Raw genomic sequence first — 23933 nt, 5'->3', positions numbered from 1 at the left:
ATATCGAAGAAAGACGTCTCGTGATAAAACTTTACTTCTTTTTCGTCAACGTGTAAAGATAGGGTTTCTGATGAGAAGCTTGTAAACGGACAAAGCCAAAGCAATAAAATTCAAAAGAAAAGGGAAGTTTTCATAAGCCTAACAAATTCATTCAAGATCACAATTGGATATATAGAATTTGGATGTAATAATCGAAGACTGCCGCTAACCGATATTATCCACTTTAACCTATCATCATCAGCCTTACAGTTTTAAAACGCGTCGGTTAGGAAGAGATTTTCACACCCTTATAAGGAATGCTTCGTTCCCCTCTCCAACCAGTATGTTATCTCACAATTCTCACAATTCACCATCCTTGGGAGCTCAGCCACCTTATTGGCACACCGCTGAGTGTTTGGCTCTGATACCATTTATAACAACCCAAGACCACCGCTAGCATATATTGTCCACTTTGACCTGTTACTTATCACTGTCTGTCTTATGATCTCAAACCTCATCTCAAGAAGCTATTCTGGTTTCGTTTACTTGTATTCTCCTGACCACTTTTCTTATGATCAACCTTAGTTCCTTTCTCTTCACTACTCATTGATATGCAAGTGAAGAAAGTGAAGAATATCCGAGTTACAGATACAACACTAAGATCCAAAAGAAAAGGGAAATTTTGATGTGGTAGCCAACCATGGAAGATTTATTTATTTTCATAGTTGGAAGTCAATGGTGCAGCCACCAAGCTTTTCTGCGGCCTCTATTTCTATTAGTAAGTTGCATTTGTTCATGAAAACAGCTGCAGAAAATACTTGTTGGACTTTTGTAATTTTCTGTGAAAAATTCTTCATGTGGACTTGGCTCGAGGGTTGTTTCTAGATTTTGACTTCGGCTCGAGTTTCCAAATTTCCATTGCTGAGAAGAAGAGTCCTTAGGTAGGCATTTGGTTTTGGCTTTGCTTCTTCGGTTCCGGCTCATTCTTTTGATTCTGCGGTTCTGTTCAATGGCAATGATATGCATATCAGATTAACAGGAAAATAACAAAGATTTGAAAGGATATATATATAATTCACAAATAATGGTCTGGCACAAACTTAGTAAACTGACAGACAACAAGACCGATTCACATTGAAAGGAGAGAGAAGGCTGTCAAGGATTACTGAGAGGAGTAATTATCTCCATTGGTATGAGACATTTTTTAAAAACCAAAAACAAAATCACAAGAATTTATGCTCAAAGTGAACATATCATACCATTATAGAAGATTGTGATTCCTAATAAGGACACGTGTGATATCCCACATTGGTTGGGGGAGGAGAACGAAACACCCTTTATAAGGGTGTGAAAACCTTTTCATGCCAGACGCGTTTTAAAGCCTTGAGGGGAAGCCCAAAGGAGAAAGTTCAAAGAGGACAATATCTGCTAGCGGTGGATTTGGGTCGTTACAACACAATGTATTCCAATGAGGAGTTACGGGTTGATGGAGTTATTTAGTACCTTCAATTTCGAGCGGATACTCTTGTCTCGTTTTGTGTAATTGTGATTTCCCTCTTGTAATACATAGCCATTCTCTATCTTCTTCGTAACTATGCTCTGATGCAATGGGAACATGCCAATGGCCTTTTTCTGATTCCTGTTAACAAGTTATAACATGAAATGTATTGTTAAAACATTCAATCTCGAGCTTGTGACAAAAGATATGCATTATCGACTCAGGTCATCGTATTTCATGTGTTACTAGTCAAACGGAGACCAGAGTACGTCTATGATTATAACTTATTGTACTAGATTTGGACCTGAATTACGACAGAACAGGGTGGAGGCATGTGAAACACTGGACCAGTAGCAGAGAAACTAAAACGCACCTGTCAATAAGAAACCAAGAGCACATCTATATTAGCCATCATTTGGAACAACTTGTGCCAATTATTTGGAAAAATAGAAAACAATTCAATTTACTTAGGTAGGGAAACGGGAAACATTGGACATGAAAATAAGTTTCAAGAAAAGTGTAACGGCTCAAGCCCACCGCTAGCAGATATTGTCCTCTTTAGGCTTTCCCTTTCGAGTTTCCCCTCGAGGTTCTTAAAACGCATCTGCTAGGGAGAGGTTTCCACACTCTTATAAAAAAAATATTTCGTTCTCCTCCCCAACTGACGTGGGATCTCACTTAAAGCCTTTCTTTACTCACTTGATGCCTTTCTTTCCATCTAGGGAAGAAATCATTTCCAAGAAGTTGGAACGTATGGTCTCGCATCTCATCGTTCGTCACAAGCAAGCATTTGAATTTGATTGCTGCATACAACCAGTACCTGAAGAGCAGGGAAGTTAAAAAAATGCTCCATACACACTTCTAATCATCTATGAAAGAATAGATTTCAAATGTTAATGCGTATAGTGCAGATATCATAATTGAGGAATTGTTCTCACCAATCATCATTTGATCCAGTAGGCGTTGCATACAGTGCATTGCCATTTTTCCACTTCTCAATCAATGTTCTATTGAGTGCTTCATTCATCTTACGTCCAGTGATTCGCCTGTGATGCAATACAATCAGAGGCCACTTCTTTGAAGAAAGCTTCTGCCGTATTCCATTGGCGATTAAATTGACCTGAAGAAACGGCCAGAAATGAGACTCCACAAGAACAAATACAAGTGTTCAAATAATTAGCACACTTACTCTAGATGGTGTGAAGTTTCTTTCCATAAACAGGCCAACATTAGCAGCATCTATCACTGCTTCAAATGGTCCATAATGTTCAAGCCATTTCTGCAGGAAGGAAAAATCACTTCAATATAACTTTTAAAGCATTGAGATAATGAACAACAATACACAAAGGATTTCTCATACTTGAAATTTCTGAAAACTTGAATTTTTCTCTCTTTTTGTGGCTATGGCTGCAACAGATTCAGCAAAATTCTCAGTTTCAATAGGATCAAGATCAATTGTTACCAATTTTTCCCCACAGGCTTTACACATGCCATCCTTTCCGACATTTGTAGATGAAACATTCCATTTTCCTCTTCCCAACCATCCCAATCCATGCCAACCTCCACCGCCATTTTCTATAGCTTCCCTTATTTTCACTTTATCCAGTTTTACTTTTCCCACTCTTGTTGCATCTTTGCTCTTAAACCAGGTAGTAATAAGATCTGCAGTAGAGGTTGAGACTTGTCTTACACCTGTTCTTAATTTATGCAACAAATAGTACACCTTTGCGGCGTTACTTGCGTTTATACTTACTCTTAAAAGCGCTGCCAACTCGGGCTCTTCTGGATAGACACCATGCTCCAACATGTGCTTCTCAACTGAAAATGCTTTATCTATCTCCCCTTTATTGCAGAAAGTAGAAAGCGCAGGGCCATAAGAGCGCAATCTTGGATTAAGTCCTAATGGCTTCATCTGCTTCACTATATCAAATGCCAGATCGCCATCACCCACAGACATCGCCATTCGAGCCACAGATGTCAATGTTGCTTCGTTCATCGGGATATTTTCAGCACGCATTTTCTCATAGATCTCGAATCCCTTCTCGAGGGCATATCTTTTTAAATCTTCATCTTCCAGAATATTTGTAGATTGAACTATATTCTCCTTATTGTCATGCTGTCCACCAAGTGTAATGGGATTTTCATAAGAACCCACCTCAGACAAAGCTAATGAACTCAAAGTTCGGTTACCACGACCACTTTTAGCGGGTTGAATAACACCTAAAGCAGCTGAGGAACAAAGATACATAATGACAGCATAATGATATTGCCCCAGCTTAATTCCTTCTCTTTGAGTCCATTCATACAATTTAATTGCCCCCATGAAATCCCCCATCTTGGAGCACATATCCAAGTTGGCTCTAAATGGGATTTCATTACTCCCTTTAGACAATTTATCCTTCTCCTCTACCACCTGTTTTCGCATGCTCTTTTCTTTAACCTTCTCACCATTCCTTGAACCACCAGAAACTTTCAGTGAACTACTGTCACTTATAGACTTGATATTAGAAATCCCAGAACCCGTTTTCATTCCATTAGCAGAACCAGAGCTATTCCTAACGTTTTTATCCCTCTCAACCCTTTTCCCATTTCTCTCCTCCACCTCTAAATTAACAAGGTCTTCCACAGATTTCTTAACCAGCGTTTCATTTCCAGACCCTAAACGACGAGACCCATTTTTACTTCGCTTCTGGGTTATCGAAAACGAAAGGTTCTTCGAAGGTTTACGGTCTCTGGTAGTAGTTGAAGTTTCTCCCACAACTCTATCTCCTACTCTAACTAAACGAAGTGTGTGTTTGGGAGGAAAGAAACTGGGAAAGCGTGAAAAACAAGAGCAATTGAAAGCGGTGAGAGTTGATGAGAACTTACTGGGAGAGTGGTATTGCTGTATGGAAATGAAGGAAGAGGAGGCCATTTGTGGGCTTTTGCAGCACCCTACCATGGACGCCGAGATGGTTCCATATTCGAAGACGATGATAAGTTGGCCTTGTCATCAATAATCCTCCCGCTCGGATAGAGAGCGGACTGCGTGGCATAATATCTATCAAAATCTAAACGTATAATAAAAAAAAATTAGGTGAAAGTAAAAATTATTAAGATTAGGATGTGGGAATTGGACCAAATTTGAAATATATTAGTGTAATTCCAAGCTTATTTGATTTGATTTGATTTATTCATGAATTTCTTTGAAGATATTTAAAAGATTGTTCTCAAGAAAAACAAAAATCTTAGAAATTTTGTATTCTAAAGTTTTGAAGAGCTCCACAACTTCATAATTTATACTCCATTTATTATCAATCTCCATTTATTATCAATCTGAGATTCTAGTGTGTATCAGTAACTCTATTACAAGTATCGATCCAAACTTTGACCCTTATCGAACAATTTTTTTGAGTGACAATTACAAAATATTTAATTAGAAGTAAAAATGCATAATGAAGCAAATCTTTTATTTCATTGGTCATCAAATGGGATGAATTATTGTTCTCTTATTTATCTGGTACAAAGATTAGCAATTAAAAGATTTCTATCTACGGTTGAAACTCAAAATTCGCCTCGAATTCTAATGGTGATATAAAAACGAATAAGATAAGAGTAAAATGAGGCCACCAACTGACTCAGGAAGCAAAATCCTGAATGAATACTGGACTGTCACTACAGAGATGGAGCAACACACCAGTTGCTTTCCTGGGCTTTTTCTGTACTTCTCTGCCAACTTGTGGTTTACTCCTTCCCATTTTCAGGTAGGGGTAGCATTTTATTACTAGTATGATGAGCTGCAGCATCGATCGGTGGTATTCTCGGTGCCGAGAGAGCGACATCTTTTACGACTCCATGGCTAATAATTCTCTGTCGGTATCCACTGTTTGAGGTGGAATTCTTGCTGTGGTTTTCATTCCTCGCTTCTACTGAATTTGTTTCTACAATGTCCATATTCAAGAGCATAGTTAGTTCATTTATTGGAAACAAATAATATAAACATGACTATTTGATCTATCGAAACATCACATAAGAAATTAACAAAAACTCAAGAAACTAGCTAGAGTATGAGTTGGATTATATTGGGATATGTCAAATTCAACTCCCATGCTCACTACATCTTACTAGTTAAATCAAGAGAAAATGAAGAACGACTACAAACAAAAGACTTAAGGATAAACTTTCAGCTTTTTCTGGCAGATTCAGTAATATGCTAGAATAATTCTTCAAGAAATCAGTATCAGCCTTAAATGTTCAATGTTACCGCAGATATAGTTCAATTTCAATAATTCCTTTTGAGTCTTGCCTTCTACACGGTTATATTAATAGCTTATCAAGCAAAATGACCCAAGCTTACCTTTTATCTCTCCAGGAGTGATGAGTTTATTAAGACAATCTCGAAACTTTGTCAAAACAATCCGTTCCTGCTCTATGTAGACTTCTGATACAGACTTATCAAGCATATGTGATGATGTGTTGCAACCATGGCCTGCCAACCCATGAGCTAGAGCAGCTCCCGTGAACATGGTATCCTTTTCATCACACATTAAAGCTAAAGTTCCAGGGGACATCGACCTTGCCCTTGTCGTGTCCGAACCATCTGAATTGGAATTATGATGTACAATTCTATCACCTTGGTTTAAACTTCCACACTCGACATCTGCGGCTTTCGCATCTGCTTCCTGGTCCTGTGACCTATCTCCAGTTGAAGCACGTGAAATCTGCAGTGGATCATTTATCTGCTTCTCAGCAATTCTTTGTTCTGGACAGATATATAAAGAATTCTCATTTGGGTGGTCAACACCTTTTAAGTTCTAAGTTTATGATAAACAAACCAAGAGCTGAAATATGTTACAATTGGTTAGATCTTAAAACTTATTCCGCTTCAACGGAAATTATGGATTCAGAAAACCAAGTGAGATTTGATACCTTGTGAAAGAGAAATACAACATAATTTGAAAGGTGTCTTACATACAGAAAACTTGGCAAATTTGCGGCGGGAAGTTCGGAAGGGGATGCTTATCAGCGATGAGATATAAGATGTTTTTTAGTCTCTACAGGTATTCTTAGTTTTGTGTCGTTTATGGAGTTCAATTAATGCTAGTTTCTTAAGGTTCCAGGAGTATACTATTTGCTAAAACTTAGACGACAACGGTCAAAATCATAAGCAGCATCGAGCTTTTCCTTTGTTGCCACTTTTTCTCCTATTCAAGCATTGTCCGACTCTCAAAAGAGAAAAATTAGCATCTAACTTAACTAACCTAAGAGGATAAAGATTAATCAACTTGAGGTGTTTCTAGGACATGAGAAACAGACTACACTATTTGTTCATGCCGTCGGGAGGTCCTTCCCAGTGTTTTATTTTTTAACCTCCAAAAGCTAATTTACGAGGTCTGAGAGTAAAATTCTTCTATGCATTTATATTCTTAAAGCAGATATTTGCTAAAGAAATGCGCCTCTATTTACAAAGAGCTACCATACCTCATGGCCCTCTGTCCTAAATACCCACTTGACCCATATATAGAAGGAAAGAACTTGACGAGGGACATCTAATGCATTTCTTGTATTGAGACAAACCACAAACACTATTTGGATAGACCAATAATTGAATGACCTTAAACCCCAACACTTCACTGGCCATAAAAACTCAGATCAGAATGACAAGAAGAGTGAAAGTGCTTATTGATGTATGTAGGCATATATTCATTGCGTAAAATATTCACAACGCAGCTGATCCAACCATTTTGCACACAGCTCTCTAACTTCCTGGACAAATCTTAGATTCTTGGCAATACCATGAAAGTTTTAACACATTACCTGCTATATTATTGGAAGCTTCGCTCGATAACACCACTAAAACTGAGCAAAGCTCCTTTAAGTCGTTCATCTGGATGAGGTCTGCCAATAAGGACCTTCAAGAATGGTACATGTCTAGTTCAATAAGTAAGCAGGTTAGACTGCATTACTACAAATTCCAGGAGCCACTCAACTGATACCTGAATGAAAACTTTGAAGGTCCCGGTGCTGCAGGGCTGCCAACATGAGCAACAGGGAGGGGAGATGACGTAGATGCGCCAGAAGACAACATATTATTAGCCTGATAAACACACAAAATGAAGTTAGTGTCTAGATCATGAGCCCTGACTCACTAAAATGTAGCATTGAAATGCACAACTTTGTTACTAACAAAAAAAGATTTCTATCTAAATTAAGAACAGAGAAGCCTAGCACCACTAAAAAGCTTATTATTATGATGAGAGCACAAAAACTTTATTTTCAATCTTATAGTAACAATGAACAAACTAACAGTTTTCCACAATAAAATGTTGGCACTTGGGAAAGAACTTTATTCTCAGAAATCAAATTTGTATTTTTTGTACTTTTTGAAGTTACTACCTGATGAAATTGGGCTATGCTGTTGCAGGGGGCATCCTTCCCTGTAGGGCCAAAGCAAAGCTCTGGGCCTTTTCTTTTCTTTGAAGTGGAAAGGCAAGCATAACCAGAGGATCCAATAGCTCCAGTTATTGCAGCATTGGCTGCCTGCTGAATATAAGCCATGTTGTTGACATGGTCACCATGGAGAAGTGCTTGTCTCTCGTCACTTCCTTCAAAATTCTTACAGTCCATGCACTTGCAGTTTTCAGAGCAGAGAATATTGGCCTGAAAACACTCACAATACTTCTTTAAGCAACTTGATTTCTTGCAATGGCATCCTTTGTAGTGCTTTCCCAGCATTACAACCTCTCCAATCTCATCCTACAGGTGCTCAAAATAGTTAATTTCGTTGTAAATAAAACATGGTCAATCTCTACATCGTATAGCAGTGACGATAAAACATTATATTCACATATTCCAAGTGAAAATGATAAGAATAAATATTTTTAGTTTTAATGAGGAAAAACGACACGGACAAAAACTAAGCCCTTGCAGTATATAAATGTAACATGTTTCCACTGAAACTATCCTCGAATTGTTGCAAAAGTGGAAATCACAACATCAACTTATCACCCACGAAGAACTTGGAACCTCTGACGATAGCTCTAAGTTCTACTAGACTAGGTAACCGATCATCTCCAGAACCAGAAATTTGCTTAATTCCTCAATTACATCAGGACAATAGAATAACATATGCTAGATATTAATGTGACGTCATTCAGATGGTATAATGTTATTTTCTAATTAATTACACAAAAGGGGAAAAAAGTTTCTCAAAGGAATCGCAAAGTGCATAAAATTAACTAAATACATAATATTTCTCATTCAGTTAATAAATTTATTTACATACTGTTAAGGATATTTAGAAATAAATTATAGTTTACCATATACAGGTAGAGCGCTAGCTTCGCATGTGAGAAGTACGGTGCGATATTATTGATGAATTTAAAGTTTTTTGATGTAAGAATGGTGGGATGTAGCTTAAATGGTTTTATTTCTATTCAATCTTTTCTTATTTTGATATATTGAGCAGAGATATTTTTTTATTTTCACTATTATTGGTGATGGTAGGTTTAGGATTTTATGACGAGCAAAGATATTTTTTTATTTTCACTATTATTGGTGATGGTAGGTTTAGGATTTTATGACGTAAGAATTGTGGGGATGTAGATCAGATGGTAGAGCGCTAGCTTCGCATGTGAGAAGTACGGTGCGATATTATTGATGAATTTAAAGTTTTTTGATGTAAGAATGGTGGGATGTAGCTTAAATGGTTTTATTTCTATTCAATCTTTTCTTATTTTGATATATTGAGCAGAGATATTTTTTTATTTTCACTATTATTGGTGATGGTAGGTTTAGGATTTTATGACGTAAGAATTGTGGGGATGTAGGTCAGATGGTAGAGCGCTAGCTTCGCATGTGAGAAGTACGGTGCGATACCCTGCATATCCAAAGGAATCCTACTACCAAATATTCTATTTCTATTTCAAATTTTTCTTATTTATGATATAATGAGAAGGGATAGTTTTCATTTCCAATATTTTATTTCTATTCAATTTTTCCTTATTTTTTACATAATGAGCAGAAATATTCTTTTTATTTTCACCATTATTCATGACTTGCAGTTTTGGGTTTTGTTATGTTAGAATTATGGGGATGTAGCTAAGATGGTAGAGTGCTTCTCCTACATAAACGATTAGTTATTAATATTTTATTTGTATTCCATCTTTCCTTATTTTTAACATAATGAACAGAAATACTTTTTCATTTTCACTATTAATGATGACGTGCAGTTTTGGGTTATGTTATGCAAGAATTGTGGAAATGTAGCTAAGATGGTAGAGTGCTCTGTTTGCATGCGATGGTACAGGGATCGATACCTCGAACACCCTGCTCTGTATTCCTAAATGCTCTATAATATGGTGGTGCCTTAATGGGATAGATATTTTATATGGACTGTATATGCCTTTAAATGTGGTTTGCTACCCGCAAAAAAAGATAGGGATAATTAAATTTTTAAGTCACTTTTGAGAAGTATGGTGTGGGATAAATTGGATTATTGCCTATTATTTCTAAGAATATATTAAGTCTTGGGACTAATATTTGTCATTTGTAGAGATGACATATAATAGAGGAATTCATAGTACTGTTCTCCTTTAAAGAAATTCATAGTACCACTCATTGTTCTCCTTCTGAAGATGTTTATGGATTTAATCTGCCTATTATTTCTAAGAATATTAAGTCTTTGGACCAATGTTTGCCATTTGTGAGATGACATATAATAGAGCAATTCATAGTATCGTTCTCCTTTACCGCAATTCATAGTACCACTCATTGTTCTTCTTTTGAAGATGTTTATGGATTTAATCCACCTACGCCTCTTGATTTGCTTCCTATTCATTCTAATATTTTTGTGAGTAAAGCAACCACAAGTAAGGTAGATCTGATCAAAACATTGCATAAACAGGCGGAATAAGACAATTGAGAAACAAAAGGTTATTTTAAGAATTAAATACTTTGGTGAGTAAAGCAACCATAATTAAGGTCTGATCAAAACATTGCACAAAGAGGTGAAGGAGACAATTGAGAAACAAAATTTCAAAGTTGCTTAAAGAATTAACAAAGGACGGAAGGAAATGATTTTTCAACCCGATAACTGGGTTTAGATACATTTTCGCAAGGAGCGATTTCCATCTTAAAGGAAGACAAAGTTACATCCATGTCACAACCCGATTTTTGAGGCTTCGAAAAACCGAATGGTGACTAAAAAGACGAAATCGAAAACAAACAAAAGTAAAAGAAAAAAAAAAAAAGAAAACCAAAGTAAAAAGATAAAAATACTTTGAATTAAAACAAAAGAGAGAAATTTTGTTTGTTAATTATTACAAAAGAAATTGCAAATATACAATGAAATACAAAAGACTCTAAAAGACCGAAAAGGGACTGACGCTCCGGAACGACCCCCTCTGTGACTTTACAGCTCTCAAACGCTCCTCTACCTCGACCAGCAGCCAGTGAACACCTGAGAAAAATAAAGGAGAACGGGATGAGTATAAAAATTATACTCAGTAAGTCACCTACTTGTAGGCTGTCTTCGCATCTTAATTTAACAAAACTCTCATGGTTTCCTAATTCGGTTCTAGGACATCGGGTTCAATCCTTAGTCTCTTGGGGCTTGCCCCTTGGGTTTCACCGGTTCATCGTCCTTTCATTAGTTACCTAGAGGTTCCTTATGCCAAGCTGATATGGTCGGTATCTCTCTATGAGGCGCTACCTCTACATGGCTATCTAGAACTACATGGTATCTAGCCTAGGGGTGTGCTGAATACTCCTACACCCATATAGTCCTCCTATGGGGGGGCGCGACCCAACCCGTTCCCATGCAGCTAATGGGCTGTACGACGTGGGGACACATTTCCCATGCGAAATGGCTAAGAACAGTAAGGACTGATCAGGGACCCTTGGTCCTCCCACGAAGCTATAGATACCGTTCTCACGCTAGCAATCTGTGAACCCTCCTAGGTACTTTCTTGCCGTGGTAAACCGCTAAGTTTCTAGGGTAAAATTAAGTCTGTCCAGAGCGACATATCGCTCCTAACAGAAATTCCCTAATCTTATCATAGAAATGGGCCCTAGCAATGAACAGAGGGTGCATGCAATCTTCTTCTAACATCATAGTATGTAATTCATGCAAACTAGGCATACCGGCTCAACGGGGCGATGACCTCCATCAAGCACCCAGAGCACGAAGTTCGCGCTCAATGGGGCGAATTCGTCCATCAAGCACCCAAAACCCGGCATACACAATTCTAACATAAATTAAACGCATGCATACGTACAACGGAAGCTTAAGGCATACAAGCAACACTCAGATAATTCACCCAACACATCATAACAATCCATCTAATTAATCTCATTCATGGAGAGCTAATTTAAGGCAAAATTACTAACATGCATACATACAATCCAAGCGAACCCTACAAGTATTTCTTCCTAAATACCAGGTGGTGACTTACCTGGTTGATGCGTGCCCTTTCGCTAGCATTGCTTTGCCCGTGAGGTGTCCAAAAATACTGATTTCTCTAAATTAAGTCCCTATTCACGTAAAAATAGTATTAGAACTGAAACCGGGACAAAATCGGGAAAACAGAAAACAACCGGGCCAAATTGGCCGTTCCACGCGCGCTCACGTGCCAGCAGCACGTGGGAGTGCGTGGCCACGCGCGCGGGAAGGCGCCAGTCGCAGGCTGCACGTGCGCCTGCCACGCGCGCCCGCCTCCGCGTAGTCGCGGGTCGGCTGGTCCGGTCAGCTCAGCTCGCGTCGCGGTTCGGCCCGGCTTGCAGGCAACACGTGTCGACGCCTCGCTGGAGCTGCATTGCTCCAGTCGATGGTCGACGCGTGTCTGGCGCCTGTTGCCGCCGTCTGCCGCTCGCCGGCCGACTCCTTTCTTCTTTCTTTTTTTTTTTTCTTCTCCTTTCTTCTCTGCCCTCTGAAAACCGAAACACAACCTTCTTTTCCGATTTTCATATCTTTCGATCTGTAGATCTGATCGACATGATTCCTTCGACAAAGTTTTAGATCGTGTTATGGGCTACGTCCTCGTATTTTTTCGTAATTTTTGATTAACTACCGGATGAGTTAAGAAGGTCAGAATTTCGCTCACCATTCTCGGACGACTCTCGGATCTCCGCCTTCGGGTTGAGGTCTGGCCAAACTTCTTCACAGATCATGCGTAGAGTTGTTCCTAGATGAATATATCAAGATTTCAAATCTTGATTCACAAAGGAAAACCATAGATTTGAGGAAACGTTCAAGATCCTTACCTTGCGGGTTTTCCGACTTCTTGATGAAAAATGGGACTCCGGCCACCCACATTCTCTTTTCCCTTCCAAGAAAGTCTCTCTGCATGATCTTCACCTCCTTGCATCATGATCTTCACCGGAATAGACTCCTACGGAAATTTTCGGTGAGTCTTCCGGCGGTTCATCCTTTCTTCTCTCTCTAGGTTCTCTCTACCCCTTTCTCTCACTATCTCTCTTTTGCAGGACTATGGATGGGGTTTGGTTTGGACCCCTTAGGTGGTTGGAGGGGCAAATTTACCTATTTGCCCCTCTCGATTTTTTTTTTTTTCTATTTCTATTTCTATTTCTATTTCTATTTCTTCGGGTATTACAATCCAAGAGGGGATAACCCTTATCAAGTCCTTAAAGTAATTAATAACAATGCATATAAAATGATCTTCCTCGAGAATTCTCAACACATTCTACTTTCAATTTTCAATGTTGCTGACTTGAGTCCTTTTGATGTAGGTGATGATTTTTCTGATTCGAGGACGAATCCTTTTGAAGAGGGGGAAGATGATAAGGTCACAGTGATCCAAATGTTCCAACTGGACCAGTCAAGAAGATTCAACAAGCATTTATTCTTCATCTATAAAATTGGATAGGCTTTGTTCAACTCTCATTTCATGTGTTACAAGCTTATTCGATTGAGGAAGAACCATTTGTAGCTTCACAAGTGANGTTGAAGCAGATGATGAAGTTGCAAGCATCATTTGAGTTGTTAGAAAACTTTATTTATTTTTAATTCATAAAGTATGTAATGGTCAAATTGACCTGATCTTTGGTGGAGATTCAAGTGGACTGAGATTAAATTCAGGCCAGTAACTTCTTTTGTGGGGAGACTATAAATATACTCAAATTATTATCTAAAAATCAGATTTTAGAGGAATAAAATTGATCTCTCAAGTTGAGATGTTCCCCTTAAAAATCAGCATTATCTCTCTCATTTCTTAGTTTCAAGTTGGGGTAGAATTGCACATGAGTCTATTAAGTTTGATTGCGTGGTTTAGTGAAATTCTCAACCTTCTACTTATTTTCCGGATTTCTTCTCTTCCTATTCATTGTAATTTATCTTAATACAAACAAATTTGTTTTTTCGGAGAATGTATTAAGCACATGAGTTTATTAATTACTGTAAACTTTTATTTAAAATGAAGTAAATACAAATGGAGTAAGTAACCAATAATGTGTAACTTCGTCTCTAAGATCTTCCTTCTTGTGATTCTGTCACAATTGTCTTGTGAGTGTCTATTGAAAGAACGAGAGTATATCGACAACGGAGAACTTATGAGGAATGACCATATGACTTATCCCTCGATATTTATTTGTAGGACTTAGGAAGAATATTAGTGAGTTTTAAAATATTATTTTTAATATAGTATGTTAAAAATTCTTAATTTTATTTAAAACGTGTTGGAATAAGTATTCAAATATATATTTTATGAATTTCATACATTTTTTTTATTTTAATATTTAATATATTAAATACAATAAATACATTTTAATACTTTAATACTTCAAATGATATATCAAATGTATTAAATATTAATTTGAGCCTTTCAATTTTTTATTTCTTTCTTTCAACTAAATTTACCATTTAATGTTAACATGGAGACCTTAGGACCCGCCAGTATAAAGTACCATGAAAAAAAAAATCTTTAATCAATTAATTTTCATCTATTAACTATATGTCACTCATTATTACCTATATTTGAACTCTTATAAATGTTAGGATAAGTTGTGTTTATGGATATAAGCATTACGGGCAAATCAGTCATTCATAAGGTGTTCGTAATTGCACTAGGTCAATAGTTTATTTTACATTTGTAATTAAATCTTCTACCTAAGTATCATTTATTCTCTAATGGACAATTTGGATATTATCTAACCAAAAAAAAAAAAAAAAAAAAAANGAAGAGGCAAAGGTCATATTGGCTACAATGCATCTAGTTGACGATGCAAAGTTTTGGTGGAGATCCAAGTATATGGACATTCAAGATGGTCGATGTATCGTGGCCACTTAGAAGAGTTTAAAACAAGAACTCCGCTAACAGTTCTTCCCAAAAAATATCGAGATCAAAGAAAAAAAAAAGACTATGTTAGGTGGTTTTCTCGGCTTATGTTGGATATTCGTGACATGTCTCAAAAAGACAAGGTCTTCACTTTTGTTGAGGGGCTTTAATCATGGGCCAAAGCCAAGCTTTACGAACAAAGAGTCAAAAACCTTTCCATAGCCTATGCTATAGGCGAACGACTATTTGACCTTAGCAATGATTAATCCCACGATAAAAGGTAGAACCAGACTTCCATAAGTGGTGGTAATAAAAACTACTGACCCAACTACCCAAAATACGAGGAGGTAAAAAAATTGATGGCAAATGAAGGAAATACAAAGGACCTCACAACATTATGATTGATGTCTCTTGGTTCATATCATTGAAGTATATTGTTACACTCATTTACACAAATGAAGTATATTGTATGATTATTTTCTTTGAAGTATATTGTATGATTGACGACTCTTGTTCATATCATTCTCCACTTCTTCAAAAGGATTCGTCCTCGAATCTATTTGTGAAACTTTGCTGCAAAAAATAGACCTCACAACACTCTATCACTGAGTATACACTCTAGGTATTTTAGGCCACTCTTTTTACACTCAATATACACTCTAGGTATTTTAGGCCACTCTTTTTACACTCATTTACACAAGTGAAGCTTTCATTCTCACCTCTCAAAATTTTCAATAGAGCCAAGATTCTATTTTAAACTCTGGTCCAATAAAAACTAAGATAAAAATAAATAAAAATCAGATTGAGAAAAAAAAAAAAAACGCAAAGGAAACAGATATCCAATCTTGAGCCTAAAGCTCTGATACCAAATGATATAGAAATCAATCCGATGGAAAGGACTGATGCCAAATGATAAGGAAATCATTACAAGGGGAGTAAGATTCAGATTACCTTGTTGATCGAATATCTCAAGGCAAGAACATTGTTTGAGATTCGAATCACTCCACACGAAAGATCGATCATGTCTAGTTGAATGATTCTTGTTGATTAAATATCTCAACGCAAGAACACTAGTTTGAGATTCGAATCACTCCACAAGCAAAATTGATCATGTCGAGCTTGAATGATTCTACATGCAACCTAAAGTACATAGAATTGCAGAGAAACTTAGCCATTGGCTAAAGGAAGCACAAATGCTATTTTTACTATATTTTCCAAGTTTACTTACAAATACAACCTACATGGGCCTCAGAATGAAAATACAACCTACATGGGCCTCAGAATGAAACTATTAAAGACATTTTAAGAGATTCACATTCATATTTTATGGCCATAATTAACGTAATTGTAACCTAACCTAAAATAAATAAAAAGTCTTAAAATATATTAATGAAATACAATAACTTTAAATGGTAATCTATCCAAAATTTATAACATCAAACTTCATTCTTTTCAATTTGGCATAAGTTGAAATATCTTTTGATAATTTCAACAATATTTTCTTCACATCTTTATTGAAGTATATCGTATGATTGATATTTCTTGGTTCATATCAGCATTTTTATTTTAATATTTTCCTTGATTTTATTTAAATTTACTTTGAATATTTATTTTGTATTGTTTTAAGACCCTTTCATAAACGTATAAATCCATGATATTGTTTTATGAACTCGTTTTAAATGAAAGTTTCCACATAAAAAAGTTATGTCATGCAGATGGTAACGACTCTAGGTCAATAGAAAACTAGGGTTGTTACACCATTCAAATTTTTTGTCCCACTTTATGGTTTCGTTGGACCTTAGCTGAGGTTCACCTTCGCCAATCGAACACAACTTGTGTAGAATATAAGCTTGGTCATCACACATGCCACTCGTGCATGCATGATCATTCGTCTGCGACTCTAGATGACTTACCTCTCCATTAGATCAAGTCATTGGCCTTGACCTTGCCTCTACTCTAGGTTAAGATCTCCCGTGTGCAATGCTGCAGCTCATCATCATTTTGGTTACCTCGGCCAACCTATACATCTTGAGGTCGTCCCACGCCTTGAGAAAGCTCAACCATTTTATATTGCTCGAACATTATATTGAAACCGACCCATGTGTTAGTCATTTCATCGAGATAACCCAAACATCCATCCATCTTGGTTCTAATCGAGGTATGAACCCGTGTGTGTGCATATCCAACCTACGACACATGTGTTAGGACGCAATGTTGGCACAGTTGTGTTGTCTAACAATATTCTTGAAAGACTCATTTTTAAGAAAGTCGCTTGAAACGCTCATCTCGTAACACTTACCCACATTATGACACACGTATGTGCTAAAAGGTAGCTCGCTTAGACCACAGGGCCCAAGGATGATGGAGAGCTGACACAATGTCTTCTCCTGTAGAACATTTTGATGCATTTCAAATCTTTCTAGAGTATACGTAATTTTTTCGTGGTCATATGACCCCGTGGAGCATCCGTCGGATATCTGATTGACACCAAATTTAGTTAGCTTTCATCTTTCATATAGACGAACATAACTCCAGAGTCGCCTATTGAACCTCATATCAAAACCCAAACTTTTAAGGTTATGGCCCAGAGCCCTACTCGACTCTCTCTGAGCTTGTCTTCAATATTTGTGTTACCTCACTCTCTTCAACCTTTCTTATGTCACAAATTGGCTTTAATGCACACTCTTCTTGGTGTGTTGGATGATGTACTGTTCTCCTTGGTCGCATCATGATACTTATCTGTCCTAGCCCTTACATGGATTAATGAGCACCATTTGAGGGTCGCCACATTCTCTATCGACATTTAAGGGTCAACCTATGGTCTTCGTGGAGAGGTTGTGGCACGTGGCTACTCGCGTGTGAAAACATGCATAATCTCCTCCTTTTGATTCGTTCCACCTCCATTTCTCTTTTTTTTCATCCCAATTTCGATATGACCTTAATTTCACTTGAACTATAATAACCAGTGAGTTTTCAAGAAATATAAAGCATTCAACGAGAAAAAATGTAAGCGAAAAATGCAAAGGGTACAATGTATGTTATGTAGGGTACAATGTATGTTTTCCGTTGGCTAGAAATGAGGAAGAAAAATGTGTGATTTGTGCTCCAGGTGTTCCATAGACATTATCACCCCACTGAGCGTGTTTGATTGTGTGTAAATTGTGTGTTAGCTTTAGATAATTACTTATATGTTTTTAGACTATGAAATTTTGTGCTAAGGTGATTGATAGGAATATCTCTCTAATAAGCATGCATGAATATTTAGATTATAACTTCTATGCTCTTGGTGATCGATAAAATATCTCCATAACAAATCATGTATGAGTCAAGTTAATTTTAGGGTGCTAGAGTTAGAACAGTTTTAGAGTTAACCGAGGTCGGTACATTTTCGGTAGACTAAACACTATAGGATCGTAAAGGATTATGATCAGAGGCATAGATCTGAATGCATCTGGAGGTTCAAAAAAATCAAGGTGGAAGTGACGATTTTGTAAACTAGTCTCGAAGAGAGATTTGAGACTATGTAGGTAGATAATTCAAAGGAGTGTTTCTATTGTGTATAGAAATGAATCAAGACGAAAGCTGCTAATATGTAAATCGATCTCAAAGAGAGATTTGGGACTACATAGGTAGATATTTCAAGCTATTATTATGTGTCGGATGGGTCAAGGCTGACACCATGATCCTATAAACCGTACTTGAAAGCGACTTGGGACAACAAGGGTAGTTGTTAACGTGAGGGCTCCTATTAAATGTAGGAACATGATAAAGCGCAACAGTCACTTACTTAGTTGAACTTGGCTGAAGCTACTATGACCCCTTGACGTTAGTTTAACACTTAGTCTCTAATTTTATTCTACCTAAAGTGATATGAATCCAACAGCTGATCACTTCCATGTACCGGAACGAGCAATTACAAGAAGCAATACAAAGAAGATTCAAGTATCAAATCAAGAAAATAATAGAGTGGCTGACATTGGAAAGTGATTAGAAGACTTGCCTTTGGTAGTTGAACTACCAATTAAGACAATTTATGAATGTCTTATTTTCTTCAATTTATATTTAATAGCATTTATTAATAGTTTGTATGAATGGTCTTATATTCTTCGATTTGTATTTATTAGCATTTATTAGTGGTTGGTGGCTGAACTTTATTTTGTTAGGCTTATCTTTTGGGCCTATTTAAAAGACATGTAATATTCATGTTTGGGGGGATTTTGTTGANAGACATGTAATATTCATGTTTGGGGGGATTTTGTTGAATACAGAAAAAAAACCTTTGTGTTTTCTNAATGTGAGGGCTCCTATTAAATGTAGGAACATGATAAAGCGCAACAGTCCACGTACTTAGTTGAACTTGGCTGAAGCTACTATGACCCCTTGACGTTATTTTAACACTTAGTCTCTAATTTTATTCTACCTAAAGAGTCCAACAATCATAAATAAAATTCGACTATGGAAATTGGCTCACCTAGTTTTGCATAAAATAATTTAAACTTACTCTTTGAATTTTTCAAATTCAAGCTTTATGTTCATTTAAATCTGATGCTCAACTTACGGGGGTGTTACGAATATTTAGTACTTAATTATAGTTTATCATATATATCATATTTGATTTTTTATTATAGATATTTGCTTCCATTACGGCTTACCATATGTATCTTTCATTTATTGCTCTTTCCATTACTTGTAATTTATTTGATGCTAAATAGAGAACTTTCACACAATTTAGGTGTGGGGGGTTTTAACCAATATCCTTGTGGATAACATGGTAAGTGCTAGCCTCCTCGTACAAGGTGAGGACAACAAAGTGAGTGCTAGCCTACTCGTCATCCATGGGAGTTTAACTAGCGGACTCATCCCACAGACCATGTAGTCGCCTTAAGGTTAGGGGCATTATCCTCGGTATGTGGGAATTCATTGGTTACGTGCATTATCAACACCCTCCCATATGACAGATCCTCCGTGTAGGGTAACCACTGACTTCCCACATTATCAACGCCCAACTACAAGACTTATCCACAATACAGGATAATCCTACAAACAATCGAATCACACATCCTTAATTGGCCTCATACCTATTGTTAAGGATATTTAGTAATAAATTATAGTTTACCATATATATTATATTTGATATTTTATTATAAAGCAAATATTAGATATTTGCTTATTGCCATAGGTATCTTTCCATTTATTGTTATTTCCATTTATTACTATTTCCATATCCTTGTAATTTATTTGATTATAAATAAGATAACGTTCACACTGTTTAGGTGTGGTGGATTAATCAAACATTCACATGTTATCAGAGCCCATTCGGTTTAACAACCCCAAATCCTTTCTTTTCAATGGCTTTTGAAATCCTTCTCCACCACCCCTGCTGGCTTTGACGCCGCAGGAGCAGTCTTCATGGCTACCGCAGGCGGAGCCGATTGATTACTCTTCGACTCCACCCTTTTGACCTCCAAATCATCCTTCGCCATGTATATACAACCTCACCTTTTCCAAACATAGTCTCTTACATTTTCTTCCCAATTTTCCCTTCATCCTTCATCCTTCACAGAAACCCTAATCTTAGGATCTTCATCAGCATTCATCTTCGGAAATATACAGAATTTCGATAAGCCTATCGACCTTTTGCAGAGAATTACCTTTGGAATCTAGGCGCCGCACTGGCATCTTTGCCAACCAAGTTGCCGCCGCCCTTCTCGCCAAAATTGGCTCCTTCGCCCCAATGTGGCGACTCTTCCGGCTACCCTTCTTGCCAAAATTGGCTCCTTCGCCCAATGTGGCGACTCTTCCGGCTTCAACATTATCAACACCCTCCCATATGACAGATCCTCCGTGTAGGGTAACCACTGACTTCCCACATTATCAACGCCCAACTACAAGACTTATCCACAATACAGGATAATCCTACAAACAATCGAATCACACATCCTTAATTGGCCTCATACCTAGTGTTAAGGATATTTAGTAATAAATTATAGTTTACCATATATATTATATTTGATATTTTCTTATAAAGAAAATATTAGATATTTGCTTATTGCCATGAGTATCTTTCCATTTATTGTTATTTCCATTTATTACTATTTCCATATCCTTGTAATTTATTTGATTATAAATAAGATAACTTTCACACCATTTAGGTGTGGTGGATTAATCAAACATTCACANCAAATATCTAATATTTGCCTTTATTACTATAGGTATCTTTCCATTTATTGTTATTTCCATTTATTACTATTTCCATATCCTTGTAATTTATTTGATTATAAATAAGATAACGTTCACACTGTTTAGGTGTGGTGGATTAATCAAACATTCACACATACAAAACAACCATGATGAAAAGCGCCCATTACACTCAGACTTAGACCAACATGCGTACCCTGCTTTCTCGTGGTCCATGCGGGCTGCTAGCTATCTTTGGTCGGAATGCATTTGGATTACGTTCTAAAGTAGTTTCAACTGCTTCTCTCCTAGAAACTTCATTCTCGACATTGTTATAGCAATTTGCACAATTGCAACCATCACAGTATATTCCAGATGCAAAGCACTCACAGTACCTGTTCATTAATTTAGTTTCAGGTATGGTGAACATTTGAAGGCTACCAGTTGCATATTCATACAAGAAATTCATTGTGGAGAAAGATACAAAAGATTCACAATATCAGGTTACTTCACTCATATTCTCCAGTATGAGAGTTCCAAAGAGAAATCAAAATCCAGAAACTACTGATAAATATTACAGGATTACAAAGCCTGTTAGGCATATCTAACTACTGATCAGAACAACCATAATAAGGCATTGGATATATGACAGCACAGAACTAGAAAGCATTAAGAAAAAAAGGTCAACTCATGGGGTAAGAAACTTTGTGAAAGCATATAGATCATGTTCATACAGCTTTAAGCAGCGTGAGTGTTTACAGTTGCACTGTTTTTGTTTCTTTGGAGTAGCATCTTTTGTTTCTACAGACCTTGATCGTGACTTTGGAGAATCTGGCTTTCTGGTCAAAAGAATAAATAAAAACTGAGTCACATATTAATTAACAGAGTTATCCCAAGTTCTCATTCATACTTAGACGCACATATGAGTTAAAAACATGAGCAGGCACTGAATTCAAATTTACTAGTGATAAAATTCAAGAACACACTTAAATTGAAGTTTCATTAACAAGAGAGATTACAAGTCTTGATCCACATTAAATAGAAGTGCTAGAATATATTTAAGCAGAAACAGAGTCAAATTCCATCCTAATCAGAAAGGGGGGTGGGCAGAAAGATATAAAAAATAATAAAGGCAAATACAGAGAGTGAAAATATTTCCTTAATGAGAGATATATACATAGAAACTCCTAGAAAGAATTATACGCATTGTGAAAAATCAATGATACACCAAAGCGATGAAGAAGAAAGAGCACAAGAAATTTTCCACCTGCACTGAAAGCAACGCCAAACTAACCTCTTCCCCAAAAGAATGTTTCACTAATCTGATTAGTTCAAAACCAATCTCAGGCTTTCAGCGAGGAGAGAAAAGATTTTGTTTGTTGAATTACTTTGTCATTGTCTACACTATCATAATGGGACAAAAACTACGAAGCGAAGAGGCCAAATATATTGTGACAACTGCCGAGATGTAACTAAGCAACAACTAAAGAACCACTGACAAAAAGCTCATATTATACCCCCAATAAAAGAAAAAATGAAACAACTTTAACTCCGGAGGGAAGGGGAGGGGGCGGGAACTTTGGAGTAAACGACATTTCAGGAATCCAGAATTTAAATTTAACAAGTTAGAAGTTAAAAAAGTGAAATTGGGACGACATAATTGATCAAATATCACACTCAGAAGCTAATTTATTTATTAGTATAGATCACTTATAAAAATGGAAACAAATTTGCGAAATCCCACCCTCCCTTCCCCATCAGAAAGAAAAAGAGAAATATTTGATAAAGCTCAAAGAATACGTTAAAGCAAGCAAGAGATCTCAAGTAGACCTCACAGCCACAGGATGAGGCGATTGTGTCCCGACGGGCAAAACCATCAAATGTTGTGGGGACTTTGGCTGCGACGGACTCTGCACCACCATCACGGCTGGTGACTCTGATTGACAACGAGACTGAGAATGAGACTGCGACTGAAAATGAGGGAGCTCTGGTAGGACTGCACCACCAAACTCCGTAAAATTCAGCTGTCTAGCTAGTTTCTTAGCAGTAACATCAAATGCAACCACGCTATCCGGTTCCTCACTACCAGTTTGAGCATTTGGCGGGGGTAAATCGTCCATCTCCGGATGCTCTACTTCCCACCATTACATTTAAATTCCAACTGCCAAACCAAACCACTACCAACAAATTTTCAAATCTTTTCAAAAAACTTTCTCAATCCACAAATTCGGTACCATCAATTCAAAGTCCAGAAATCAACTCAATCTTACGAATTTCAAGCTAGAATCCCAGTCCAATTTCGAAACTGAAAAAACTTCGACTTTGAAGCTGGCCTCTAATACCTGAAGAATCACAATGACTTCCGATAACTAGAAGACAGCCGAAGAGAAGGGAACTCGAAAGAGCCGTCTAGGGCTACACAATAATGATTTTGTACACAGTACACGAATGGACAGAAGAAGAAGATGAGCAAGAAGGCTGACGTTCTTCGTCTCTCTCCCTTGCGAGATTTTGAATTTCGACCTTTTCCAAATATTGAACGGTGAGATTGGTCCAGTGAGATCCATCAGACGGCGAATGTTTAACCAGCTAATCTAACGGTGCAAATTCATAGAGTGAAGAATGCTCCAGCCCTTGACCGTCAGATAACGAAAGTCAAGGTGTTTTCCCATGCAAGCGAGATTAACATGCTGCCCATGGATCTCCCACTAGTTGAACGACACGTATGCAGTTAAATACCTTCGGAACACGTGTAGAGGCTTGATTGAAGGATCTTGTGAAAAAGGGAGGGAAATCAAATAAGATTCCGTTACTAAAAACTATATTAAATAAAAAAAGAAAAGGAGAAATAAATTTGGCGCTAGCCGCTCAAGTAGTTGACTCGCATTTGGAATTCGGAGGTAAAAAATGGGAGATCCTCTACTTTCGACTACATGTACAACAAATGAATGGACGGTCAGGATTAAATCTCATCACCAGGGCAACTTCAAATCCTACACCATTACATA

At 37.1% G+C, this 23933-nt stretch overlaps 2 protein-coding genes and 1 long non-coding RNA gene across 3 annotated transcripts; all 3 read right to left on the bottom strand.

Annotated features, from left to right (window-relative positions):
- Positions 1–498: 498 nt before the first annotated feature.
- On the bottom strand, positions 499–4518 carry LOC111792282 (proteinaceous RNase P 1, chloroplastic/mitochondrial-like). Its single transcript, XM_023673652.1, has 7 exons — positions 2838–4518; positions 2667–2756; positions 2416–2597; positions 2177–2297; positions 1782–1850; positions 1483–1618; positions 499–981 (listed from the first exon to the last, which is right to left on the bottom strand). The coding sequence occupies exons 1-7, from the start codon at positions 4416–4418 to the stop codon at positions 917–919; spliced, it is 2244 nt and encodes a 747-aa protein (XP_023529420.1). The 5' UTR covers positions 4419–4518; the 3' UTR covers positions 499–916.
- Positions 4519–4905: 387 nt separating this feature from the next.
- Positions 4906–23449, bottom strand: LOC111792294 (protein tesmin/TSO1-like CXC 5). Its single transcript, XM_023673667.1, has 8 exons — positions 22756–23449; positions 21660–21764; positions 21143–21320; positions 7853–8212; positions 7453–7553; positions 7274–7368; positions 5814–6218; positions 4906–5397 (listed from the first exon to the last, which is right to left on the bottom strand). Exons 1-8 carry the CDS (start codon positions 23043–23045, stop codon positions 5201–5203), a joined length of 1731 nt encoding a protein of 576 aa, XP_023529435.1. The 5' UTR covers positions 23046–23449; the 3' UTR covers positions 4906–5200.
- On the bottom strand, positions 11056–12850 carry LOC111792295. The gene is made up of 3 exons (XR_002814773.1): positions 12719–12850; positions 12559–12639; positions 11056–11989 (listed from the first exon to the last, which is right to left on the bottom strand). It is a non-coding gene; the product is annotated as an uncharacterized LOC111792295 (long non-coding RNA).
- Positions 23450–23933: the final 484 nt, after the last annotated feature.

Source organism: Cucurbita pepo, chromosome LG04 (assembly GCF_002806865.2).
Source record: "Cucurbita pepo subsp. pepo cultivar mu-cu-16 chromosome LG04, ASM280686v2, whole genome shotgun sequence".
NCBI lineage: Eukaryota > Viridiplantae > Streptophyta > Magnoliopsida > Cucurbitales > Cucurbitaceae > Cucurbita > Cucurbita pepo.
The sequence above is the reverse complement of the archived record's forward strand: the minus strand, read 5'-3'. Positions and strand labels throughout refer to the sequence as shown.